General features: G+C 40.6%; 1 protein-coding gene, 1 non-coding gene and 1 pseudogene across 2 annotated transcripts in view; 1 reads left to right on the plus strand and 2 right to left on the minus strand.

Annotated features, from left to right (window-relative positions):
• Positions 1 to 12,985, minus strand: part of Abcb11 (ATP binding cassette subfamily B member 11) — a 90,700-nt gene that overhangs the window by 70,219 nt on the left and 7,496 nt on the right. The window contains exons 2-5 of the mRNA XM_015987591.3: positions 6,239 to 6,341; positions 4,869 to 4,890; positions 2,326 to 2,377; positions 1,350 to 1,588 (exon numbers count right to left, since the gene is read on the minus strand). Coding sequence (XP_015843077.1) covers positions 1,350 to 1,588; positions 2,326 to 2,377; positions 4,869 to 4,890; positions 6,239 to 6,314 — 389 coding nt within the window. The 5' untranslated portion in view covers positions 6,315 to 6,341. The remainder of the gene's footprint in view (positions 1 to 1,349; positions 1,589 to 2,325; positions 2,378 to 4,868; positions 4,891 to 6,238; positions 6,342 to 12,985) is intronic.
• On the plus strand, positions 6,656 to 7,121 carry LOC102905741 (large ribosomal subunit protein uL11 pseudogene; annotated as a pseudogene).
• LOC121829292 (U6 spliceosomal RNA) lies at positions 10,417 to 10,522 on the minus strand. Its single transcript, XR_006072058.1, has one exon. It is a non-coding gene; the product is annotated as a U6 spliceosomal RNA (small nuclear RNA).

Raw genomic sequence — 12,985 nt, forward strand, 5'->3', positions numbered from 1 at the left:
CCATGCCTGTGGTGTAAACATCAAAGCTAGGTTCCTTCTTCAGTTCACCTAATAAATCTCTATGGGCAGCTGATGCGCTGGAAATGTCTTGCATTTTGACCTAACATTTATTTTCATGATTTGGTGGCCCAATGTTCTCAATGGCTGTGGTGATATCATTCTCAAAAAAGTAGTTCATTTCTGCCCTCCAAAAGAAATGAAGAGTTTTAAAGGACTCATTGAAATCTCTCTTTATAGGAACTGCTGAGTCTCTCAGAAAAAAATATCCTTGCAAGCTTAGAAAAACATACAAATTCAGATGCCAGCAAATTTATTTCCAATGAGTTGGCTTGCTAACTTTTAAATTTGCCTTGTAAAATGTATATGTGCAATTTATGCAAGTCTATATGTTCATATGTGTGTGAGGGATGCACACATATGTTTTCACCTTATCTTTGAGGCAGGGTCTCTCACCACCCCTGGAGCTCACTGATGGACCAGGCTGACTGGTCAGCAAGCTTTGGGAACCTCTCGTCTCTTCCTGCCCTTTCATTCATTTCTGGGGTTACAGATCAAAGTAGATGACATTATGGAAGAATTTTAATGATTTAGAAAGACCCATAATTTAAATAAGCCCTGTCAACATTTTCAAAAATTAATTTGAGAAACAAAATTTTATTTGAGGAAGTCATCCCAAGTGCCTTTCTGGGAAGGATATGCCCTTCCTTTGGCTCATGGACCTGAGCATATGGATTCATACATGCCAATGAACTTGTTCTGCATCTAAGGTAGCACAAGGCAGGTGCAACGTCCATGCCACAACAGTGAGTCGACACACATGTACTACAGACTCGCTCATTACCAAGTGGTCTGTGGGGCGTATCTCAGAGACTGGGCTAGTCTGCATTCTGGCTACTGCTTCAGGGCCACCTTCTTGTCACAGTACCAACCACTCTTCTGTGGTGGAAACTGAAATGCTGGCTGTAACTACTAATTTCTATGGAGATGGACACATGGAGAGAGGACAAAGCTAAGGAGCAAAAATGGGCTAGAGGGGAAGGAGCTTTTGTCCAGGAGACTCAAGAGGAATACAATTATCTCCTTAGTGGCAATAAGTACGGACAGTGTCATGCTCAGGCTTATAGTAAACCAAGTGATTGTTTCTGTAGTATTTGACCAGCGATGTCTGTTGATATTTTGAGACCTGGAAGGATGGAAATAGCTTCAAGGTTAAAGAATTTCTATCAACATGAGTAAGTTTGCTTTTCTGTTCTTTTCTATTCGATACTATTTCACTCAGTCAATATTGTCTTTGGTTGTTTTGAATTATAATTTAAGATACAACAAAAAGAAAAAGGAAAATCGCCTACCCACAGCGTGTTCCATTTGTCATGTTCTGGTTGAAGGAGCTGTTGATCCACACAATGGTGTTGTTTATACACTCTTTTCCCGGAATCTCGAGTTCTTGTCTTTCAATGTCATACTCAATAAAAATATCTATCATTATACCAAAAACAAGAAGTATGCCTGGCTGGGCCATTCCATGGAGCACTGCACACAGACTTCCCATTAACATCAGCCAAGTGTCAACCGATGAAGAAAATCGAAACTTGAAAAACAAAGGGTTCAGAGATTATCTATATAAGAAAAGCAGGGGAGGTAGGAGGCCTATTTAATTTCATTTAGATTTTGACAAGTAGCACTCAACACCTGGTACTTGTGGGAGTCATGGTTGATCAGTTGTCTTCACACCAGTTACGCAGAAGTATTAACCATCAATTGTCTAAAACGTTAGACTCTTGCATTACATCCAAATCTTTGAATCTGTTCTCCTCAGGTCGGGAACTGACTTTACTACCTTGCAAGTCATCATCATAGATGCCATTCATTACCAGGTAGATATACCTTGTGAGTATTCAACAATGCAATAAGTTGGCTCTCAGCTTGGAAAACCCATCTGGACAATGGGCAGATTTTTGCTTTGAAATGCCTCCATCCTACACAAATTTGGGGTAAATCCCTAAGCTATAGAGTTTCTAAAGACTTCCAATAAGAATGGCTGTATATGATCTATTGCTTTGGGAGTTATTGTGATGGTTTTTCTTATTCAATTATAATTGTGAGTCCACGGATTCTATTCCAAATGGCATTGCTGATACTAAACATGATTTGTGGGCATTGAACTTCTAATCACTATCAGCATGTTACCACACAGGCAAAGCTTATGACTGCATGTCTAATGACTAGAATCACCACCAAGATGACTACAGAACTGGCACTTTCTCCAGTGTGCAAACTAACTCACAGCTGCAAAATCAACCAAATAAATCAGCATGGTTGTATTACCAATTCAAAGAAGCCAACTTGAACATCTTCACCTTTCTTTTTTTCTTGTGACCTGAGGAGAAAAACAGGTATTTAAAGGTCTTTTTGCCAAAATTGATGAGAAATTCTCCCTACTCAGTACTTCCTGCATCATTCTTTAATAAGAAAGAATTTCCCCTGTGACTGGGAAATTCTGGCCAAAGCCAGTACTTTAATGTAGTCTGCACACGTGAACTCTCAACAGCTGTGGGTAACTGGACAAGACCTGCACAGGACCACACCAGCTAACATTACAGCATGGGAGGGGGGGGGTCACAAGGCCCCACACCTAGTTGAAGAGCTACAGGCAGCCAGTGGCATCTGAAGATGTGTGTGTGTGTGTGTGTGTGTGTGTGTGTGTGTGTGTGTGTGTGTGTGTGTGTGGCGGGGGGAGGGGGCATCCCTTTTCTTCAGGAATGAGACCCTTAGTAGATGGCTGACCATACTCCAGTGGTCAGCCATAGATTTATGTGTGTATAGGCAACACTAACTGGAATCAGCAGGAGATATAAAATATACATAATCTAGTTCTTCTGAAGCCAGTCACCTACCCATTTGCCTTTGCCAAATGTGCTCCCTCCCAAAATGACCTTTCTTAGACACTCACGTGGACAGTTACTCTAAAGTTTGGACTTTCACTCCGAGTCTCCTCATTCCCAGTAAGGCATTCCCTAGCCAAGATGATTAAGATTTCAATAACATCTGCCCTGCCACACACATTCCATCTCAAATCTTCATTTCCAATGCACTCTTTTTATTATAAAAAAAAAGTTATACTTTCTCAGTAGCTACCATGCAATATGTTTTCTAAATTTATACCGTTTATTCTCTCTCCTCATTAATATACCCTGTTCATGAGCCTGGGGGGAATGTACTATTATGATTCTGCTAACAGAGCATAGCACTAATGACTCCTAATGACGTGGCGTTATCCCCATAGATCAGAGCAACACTCAACCCTCATCAGAGAAGCTTCCTCTTGCAGTAGATGGAGATTAACACAGACCCACAACTGGACAACCTGCGAAGAGGAAGAGGCTTTGGAGCACTCGACCCTACATGGGATGTCTTCATTCAAGACCCTCCCCTCAAGGCTCAGGGATGTGTTCAGAAGAGAAAGCAGAAAGATGGTAAGAGCCAGAGGAGATGGAGGACTCTAAGAAATACAGCAGGACTGGTGTATGTGTGAACTCACAGAGACTGTGCCAGCACACACAAGACATGCACTGGTTCAAGCCAGACAGGGTCCCAGCACTGAGAGGAAGAAGAGGACACAGGAAGTCACCCTTAACAGAAAAGCTATTGCAATTGATACCTTTTAGCAGAGGGAAAACCCATTTTCTCCAGTTGTGTGTCGCTGGGTATGTATCACTGGGTATATGGAGTCGATAGGCATATATTCCAGGGCAGGCCCCATGCCCAGGAGTAGCTGACTGACTCAAAACGAATTCCATACTAGTTTGTTGTGGGCTGTTTTTATTCCTTTTATTTATTTGTTTATTGACATTCTTTGCCTTATTGGGGCTTTTTGTTTGTTTGTCTTGATTTTCATTTTTGTGAGTTTTTTTGTTGTTGTTTTTTTTTTTTTTTTTGAGATAGAGAGATACAGTTGTGTGGTTTAGGGAGATGAGGGAGATGTGGTAGGAGTTGGAGGGGAAAACATGATCAAAATACGTTGTGAAAAAAAATAAAATGACCTTCTCTAGGTAAGAAAGTGACTCCGTTTCTTTTCTGCCCTCCCAGTGGGACTTCCAGAGGACCAGGGCCACCTGAGTCCCTCTAGCCCTCTGTTAATCTAACCACTGCTCCCATCTTCCTCTGTCGTGAAATACTTCACACTTCTTAAACTAATTTTCTACCATCCCTCATGTGAGGAACTCTGTTCTGATGCAGACCCCATCCTGCCCCACACACTTGTTTACATGTCAACTCAAAATGCTGAAGAGAAAACTCGAAGAATTCAATTTCAGGTTTATATAGTCTCCTCTGGGTGAATAGAAACGAAGTTGGAGGACCTCCTTGCACTCATGAACTCACACTTATTGTCCAACTCTTTCCTGCTTGTTTGGACTAGCAGTTCTCTGGTAGACTGGGATGCACGGGAAGAAGACTGGAATAATCAGGAAGGGATGGACATCCCACGAGGCTTTGAAGAGAAGAAAGCATTGTGCACACCAAACAAGGGAAGTTATGTGTATGAAAATACTCCGCAGCCGGGCGGTGGTGGCACATGCCTTTAATCCCAGCACTCGGGAGGCAGAGCCAGGCAGATCTCTGTGAGTTCGAGGCCAGCCTGGGCTACCAAGTGAGTTCCAGGAAAGGTGCAAAGCTACATAGAAAAACCCTGTCTCAGAAAAAAAGAAAGAAAGAAAGAAAGAAAGAAAGAAAGAAAGAAAGAAAGAAAGAAAGAAAGAAAGAAAGAAAGAAAGAAAGAAAGAAAGAAAGAAAATACTCCGCTCTGCATTTATAGGAATATTCTGAAATCATTCTAGAGAAGATGCTGTGCTGTTGAAATGGCCACTCACCTTGGTTTCTTCTCATTGTTATCTGTCAGGATGAAAACAATGTATAAAGAGGTTAATAAAAATCATGTCCAAATGCAACACAATCGTAATCATTAGTCAATCAAAAGCATGTCTATGAAGTACTTTTACTCAGGAATACTATAAAATAATTACCTCTCTCCATCTCTCCTATTCTCTATCTCTCTCCCTCTCCCTCCATCTATCCCTCCCTCCTGCTGCCTTGAGTACATATTTGGATTTTTCTCCAGATCATAAAATATTGATATTTTCTGAATATCAAAAGGAATTTTTTTTCTTTTTGAGACAGGGTCTCTCACTCTGTAATGCCAGCTGGCCTGGGAACTGTGTAGTCCAGAGTGGCCTCAAACTCAGACCCATGGCAATTCTCCTGCTTCAGACTCCCAAGGGCTAGAATTACAGATGTGAGCCTCCATGCCTGATGGAAGTTACCGTTTCTAAATTAGCTGAAATGAATATGACTATTTAAAATTATCTATTGAAATGGGGATTAATTTGTTGGTTGTTTCCTTAGAAACATCAAAATCTTTCTACTTAATATATCACAAATTGGCCGTAAGATGTCTTCAACACTTCATCACTATCAGAATCCATAAGATGGAGCTACATGTAATTTTTGTCAGCACATGTGGAGCAAATGTCAGTAGGAAATGGAAGTGGGTATCAGGGCCATAAGGAAGCCACAGAGAAAAGAACCCTAGGGAATATCTGTTACCATGGCCATCATTTCCTGGTTCCACTGACATTTTTAATACAATTGCAGTAAGACTAAGAAGACATTACAGTGTAGATACAGGGTTTGAGAATTGAAAAGCTGGATTAGAATCATGGTTCCATGAATCATAACTCGTGATTTTTACCAACTTTTAAAAAGTTAGCAAAGTCTTACTTTCTCTATCTGTAAAATACAGAAGCGTATGATTTAATCAGTGAACGGCAGTTAGAGTCTGTGCTGACATGCCAGGGACTAATGCTGCGGGGCCCCTCCCACACAGTCTCACTCTTACCAGGAGCAGAAACTCTTATTACTGTTGCCATGGTGATCGGCAATGATGCAGGGATAAAGTTACCATAATGGCCAGGGCTGAACAACCCTACTCTACCTAGGAAGGAGGTTCTCATGGGAGATGCTTCCACGTACTCACATGTTGGCATCCCAACATAGAGCTTTCAGATGGGACATGACATGGATTCTAGAGAAACCCCACTGACTATATGTCAGGTGGATGCCCATAATAGCTCCACATGTTATAGCTGATTTTTCTCTGCATCTTGAAACATCGATGGGTTAGTCTCATTTTTGTCTTTACTTTTCTTTGCACAAGACTCAAGGGAATTCAAAGGCCACTTACGTGATCCATCTGATTCAAAAGCATGATTCTCCTCTCCAAATTTCTTTACACTGCGAAGAATTACCGAGTCAGACATGGTATTTGTGATCTGTCCTCAACAACCCTATAAAATAAAACAGTTACTGCAATTATTTAACAAAGTAGCCAAATAAACAAGCTTCTGTAAACAATCTCAAACAAAAGCAGATCTTTCAATTCAATAACATTTCAGTGAAAGAGAATAAATACTAGGAAAGATAAACTAAAAACTGGGTTAAAGTCATGATTTCACTGCTACTCAAATGACCTTTGCCAACTTTTCAAAAGTTAACCCAGTTGAAAATGGTTTTCTTGCTTTTCAGCTTTTGGCTCAGAGGAGACTACAACTTTCTTCAGTCATCCGGAATCCGGGTTCATCAAACACCAGCCGCCTACACCATGCCACCCAAGTTCAAAGTTGTGAACTTGAGGTTCACTGGGGGGGAGGTGGGCACCACATCTGCCTTGGCCCCCAAGATCAGTTCCCTGGGTCTGTCTCTAAAAAAAAAAAAAAAAAATGGTAATGACATTGCCAAAGCATCCAGTGAATGGAAAGGTCTGAGGATTATGGTGAAGTTGATCATCCAGAACAGACAGGCCCGGATGAGGTGGTGCCCTCTGCCTGGTCCTCAAACAGCCATCAAGAGACAGAAAGAAGCAGAAGAACATTAAACACAGTGGAAATACCACTTTTGATCAGATTGTCAACATTGCCCAGCAGATGCAGCACTTGTGTTTAGAGAACTGTCTGGAAATATTAAGGAGACCCTGGGTACTGCACAGTCTATGGGCTGCAGTGTGGATGACCTCCATCGACATCATCAATGACATCAGCAGTGATGCAGTGGAATGCTCAGCTCGTTAAAAAGCAACCAGAGAAAATATTTCAATAAATGACTATCTGATGAAAGAAAGGAAGAAAGAGACAGAGACAGAGAGAGAGAGAAAGAAAGAAAGAAAGAAAGAAAGAAAGAAAGAAAGAAAGGAAGGAAGGAAGGAAGGAAGGAAGGAAGGAAGGAAGGAAGGAAGGAAGGAAGGAAGGGAGAGAGAGAGAGAAAGAAAGAAAGAAAGAAAGAAAGAAAGAAAGAAAGAAAGAAAGAAAGAGAGAGAAAGAGAGAAAGAAAGAAAGAGAAAGAAAGAAAGAGAAAGAAAGAAAAGAAAAAAAGGTTTTTTTTAGTTGATGGGTAGATGATTGCTTTTAAATTTATTTGTTCTTTCTGTTTATCTGTGCTTTATTTGTTTTTAACAAATTCTCATCTGGGTACTAAGTAGAGAAGAAAGTGACTGATGACATCTTAAGCGTAGTTGGTGCAATGACACCCAAGTCCTTCAAGCAGTACCAGCGGACTTTGGTGAGCAGAGCCCCAAAGGAAGGGGAGTCCAACCGGAGCCGAGGAAGCACCGGAGAAAACGTCAGGTTAGGAGAAGTTTTAATCACAGCTCTCTTTGTGAGTTTTCTCTGCTTCGGACATATAGCAACGATGGGCAATATTTTAAAAATTGTGACCAGGCTCAAGACAATAAAAATAAGCATCTCCATGCACCATAAGCAGAAGGAGGGCACGGCAGCTGGTGTTTTCACTATGGGCTCTGGACACAAACACGAGTGTGAGAGTTTAGATCCCGAGAGGACTAGAAGCTTCCCACACCAGACAGGGGAGTAAAGAGGCCCTCTCTAGGTGGAGTCACTCTACTATGGACCTTCTGCCCTGCTGGGAGGCCCCTGAAAATTCGCTGCCGATCATTGCCTATGGAGTTATATCTCACGATGAAATGCACATCTACAAAGGTTATATAAGGAGATAATGATATATATTATACATGCATTATATATATGCATATTATACAGATAAAAGAGTTGAAGGTAGACTTGTGAAAAGCTTCCAACTTCATCTAGTTGGAATCAAAGAGGATGGAAATGATAGATACAATAACTAAAGAAATAATTACTAGCAATTTTCTAAAAGCAGTGACATGATTAACAGTAGCCTATGTTATGTCATGTGTGCCTTGAAGGCCTGGTCCCCAGTGCAAGAGATGGGGGCTTTGGGGAGATGATTAGATAATAAGGATTCTATCTTCATAAATGCATTCATCCATTTCCAAATCCAGAATTTGAATATACTGTTAGAAGATGGTGGGATTGTGAACTGTGAGTCACTGGGAGCATGTCCTAGCTCCTTCACATCTCTCTCTTTGTTTCTTGGTCACTACAGGGTGAGGGATCTCACCCTTCACTCATTTCTACTGTCATGGTCATGAGATTCAGCCTTGCCTCCGGCCTCCAGTAACAGAGTTTAGCCAAAACCATGAGCCAAAACTAACCTTCCCTCTTTTTAAGTTGTTTGTGGAAGGTGTTTTGTTCCAGGAGCAATAGCTGGCGAACACTCCAAGAGCTGATCAGCATAAACAAAAATCAATCAATAGACAATTTAAATCAAAAGATTAGAGCAGAAAGGATAACTACACCCTGTCCTCAAATCTATTAAATACATTACTCAATGGAAACAGACTGACAGATACTTTCTTATCAATAACCAACACTGGAAGACAGCAGATAAACATTTTCAAAGTGCTGAGGAAAAAAATAACTTTTAACCTAATGATTTATCCTGGGGAGGGGGGTATCATTTTGTCCGATATCCTGACATTGAAAACCAAGAGAGTTTCCGTTCACAAACCCAAGCACCTGTTACAGGATGTACCTTGTCAGAAAAGATTATCCAGAAAGAACCATGAAAAAGAACCAAGCATGAACACAAGAACTAACAAAATACCTCCGTATGGTTTGTCAAGTCATGATGTGGACTTTAACCTGTTATATTTCAAAGGGACAAAAAGTAAAACTATGAAATAATAAGATGCCCAATGTGTAGATGAAATGTGTTAAGCTCATTCTCAGAGGTATCTATGGCCGTTGATTAAAAATGTTATTAAGCCGGGGGCGGTGGCACATGCCTTTAATCCCAGCACTCGGAAGGCAGAGCCAGGTGGATCTCTGTGAATTGGAGGCCAGCCTGGTCTACAGAGCAGGATCCTGGGACTCCAGCCCCTGGCCCGACACAGCAACAGCTCTCTGCCATGTCATGAGACTGGTGAGGGCAGGTCTCAACCAAGTACCTCCCAGTTCCTATGGCATTAGACAGTCAAATACCATTGTGGTGAGCAGGTAGAAGCTGGGGAGGCGAAGGAGAGAGAGGCGGGGGTAGAGAAGTTCATGGGCTGGGAAGAGAGCCAGATCTGAGGAGATGAGGGTGGTGAGGAACAGGCTAATACGAATGGCCTGCTAGCCACCTGAGTCCAGGGTCATTTCCCGGTCTGTACACATTTGTATCCAATAAAATTGTATATGTTATAACCTTAAAATGCATACATGCTAAAGATAAACTCACAGTGAAAATTAGGAAATACTTGGAACATGAAAATAAAGACAAAAGAGCTGTGGGATCCTGATAAAAAGACACTCAAAGATTTGGTTGTAACTTAAATGCACTTAATCTTTTAAAAGGTTAACGAATGAATGCCATTCTTCTCAAGAAGCTTTCCAAAACAAGCTTGGGCATGACACCCTGAGGCAGAGCACATAGAGGCCCTGGGTTCGAGCCTCAGCATAACAAAGGGAAAAGGGGAGATTTCAAAATTAATAAGGTTTAAAACAATAGAGAAGATAGAGCAATTTAAAAGCTGTTCTTTTCAGATAGCCAATGACCAGACAGAACTCAACAACACATGCAAAGAAAATATATGTAAGTCACAACTAAACAATAGAAAACAAGTAGGCAGAAGACCAGGCAGAAAAACTGAAAATCATAGTCAAACACTATAAGTGACTTTACAGTAATAAACTTGAAAACCAGGATAAAACTGATTTTCTGGAAAAGATATGAATGATCCCATTTTGTTTAGAAGAAAACTTTAAAATGTAAAACTAATAATTACTAAGGACATTTATTTAATATTCAAAAAACCACCACTACCCCCCAAAAAACACAGGGTTAGATTAACGACATGGACAAGTTTTATCAAACTTCAAAGACTAGGTGATAACAATTACATACAAATTAGATTTTTATTTATAGGTTTTTGAAAGAAGCTTTCTGTTTTAGTTAACTTGTGCATTATATGAAACATAAATAAAAGAATCAAAGAAGAAAGTCATCAAAAATATGGAGTGCTTCACAAATTTGCATGTCATTCTTGCTCAGGGGCCATTCTAAGCTCTCTGTGCCGATCCCATTTTAGTACATGTGCTGCTGAAGTGAGCATTATCAATTGTTTTTTAAATAACAAAGTAGGATACCTACTCAACTCATTTCATAAGGCAACTTTAATCTTGACATCGGACAAAGAATGTTTTAAGGGTAAAAAATAGACTTCTCCAAAAATTGATTTTAAAAAGCTAAGCAAGATATACTAAATGTAACTCAGTAGCTTACAAAATACAATGAAATGAGGTTGATTTGGAGCATAGGATGGTTATTTAGTAAGACAAATGATCAGTTTTAGTAAGACAAATGATCAGTTTAACAGATTCAAAAAAGTATTTGATACAATTAATATCCATTCCTGGTTTTAGAAGACCTATAAAGTTGGAAAAAAAATAAGGTTTTGCAAGCATAACAAAGAAATTCTAGGTCATGGTCAGGAATAGGTACCTAAACCATTGGCCAAAATACAGACGTGGACTGAACTCCAACAGTACAAAGTGCTGTGAGGGCGGAGAGAGAGTTCTCTTTCTACAGGTAATGAAAATATAAGATGACTGAATAACTTTGGAGACCAAGCAAATCAGAAAGACAAGCAATCCTAAAAATGTTGATGATAGGTTGTAGAATATACAATTCTATAATTTTCCCTAATAATTTAAAAAACAGTTAAATTATGTCTTGACTTTAAACCCTTCAACAGGGGCTGGTGGGATGGCTCAGCAGCTAAAGGTGCTTTGCCACCAAGACCGACTACCCTAGTTTAATCCCCAGACCCTAAATGTCCAAATGGTAGAAGAATGGTAGAATGAATCCCACAAATTGTCCTGTGACTTCTACATGCATGCTGTGGGGTGAATGCACATGCGTGTGCACGCGCGCGCGCGCACGCGCACACACACACACACACACACACACACACACACACACACACATGGAGGGGGTGCTCAGGAATAAAGGCAAACAAAAAAAAAAAAGCAATCACTAAATCCTTGTCTCCTAAAATGGAAACTAGCTCTTTCCATATATTCCAGACACTGGCTCTAAGGCATGAAGGGATTAAACTACATGCCCAAGAACACGTTAGTTACTGCTTAGTAACTGGTGGAGCCTAGATTCAAGCTCACATCATATGAGATCCATGCTGAGACACATATTAACATATTTACTACAGCATGTCTTTGGAACCCAAAGCTTGAAGAAAATACAAAATAAGAAGAGAATGAGTCCACAGTGTACTGTCTTTTGTAATTCAGACTAAATGAAATAATGAGGAGAATCCAGGAAAAGTATGGATTGGAGAGATATACAGTAAGTCCTTATTTATTCTCTCTCTCTCTCTCTCTCTCTCTCTCTCTCTCTCTCTCTCTCTCTCTCTCTCTCTCTCTCTCTCTGTGTGTGTGTGTCTTTGTCTCTCTCTCTCTTTTCTCTCTCTGTCTCTCTCTATGCGTCCCCTCTCTTATCTCCTTCCCATTCCTATTAACCCCTACTTTTCCTATCCCAGATTTATAACTTTGTGCTGCATTGTGTGACCCATGTAGTTCAACCAACTGGTGTGAGCATTGTACTGGAACTATCCATTGAAGCCTTGTGGGGGTCATACTAGATCCAGAAGGCAATGATTCCCCCTATCCCTGAAGCATCACAGTAGCAAATAGTGAGTGGCACAGCCACATCTCAATGGAATGGCAGAAGTCACAAAGCCAGCACAGCTGCTTGACAAAGATCCAGCAGAGCTGAGACACATGATGGCTGCCATGTCACCTTTGGTTTTCATATCCACCTGTTACATACTTGGGGCACTTTTAATATTTGTACAATTTGAGGATGTTGGATTGATGGAAAATTCTTTATGAATCATTTATGCCTTCTCCCAGGAATGCTGCTTCTAAGCTTACCCAAGAAAGTCCTGAACATACTACCCCCCCCACACACACACACTTTGAGGGAGATATCCTTATCTACTTGAAGGTCTTCCTTACGCCTTGGAGGTTGTGACACATAAAGAAGAAGCCAGAGGTCTCTTCATGAGGCTATGAGACATTCTTGAAACATCTGTCCCTGTACTTACACTGGAACAAGGTATTCAAAACAAAGTAAATTCAAAAAGGTCAACAAGATCCGGTAGGCTAGAGGAGTTGTCCACAGCTCAGATTACAAGCCTCTTCCCACTGTACACTCAGACAATTATGTGGCATACAACCCTGCCCCGCATAGAAACATATTGATAAGCAAAGTACAGAGTGGAAAGGTGATAAAAGTATGAGGTGTCAGGACCTCCCTCTCTTAGAAGTTAGCTCATGCAGAGCCACTATAATGTCATATGACCAAGGAACAATGGAATGCCAGGATTAGACATATAGACCAATTCTATAAAGATACAAATATAAACATTGATTTATTATGCCAGAATTTGAATAATAACTGCAAGAGTTTTGGCCTGAAGATTTTTCCTGGGCACTCTGACCACTAAGAGTTAATAACACACTGCCTGAGACATGGCAAAATGCCCAGGGTGACTTGA

This window comes from Peromyscus maniculatus, chromosome 4 (assembly GCF_049852395.1).
Source record: "Peromyscus maniculatus bairdii isolate BWxNUB_F1_BW_parent chromosome 4, HU_Pman_BW_mat_3.1, whole genome shotgun sequence".
NCBI classification, from domain to species: Eukaryota; Metazoa; Chordata; class Mammalia; order Rodentia; family Cricetidae; genus Peromyscus; species Peromyscus maniculatus.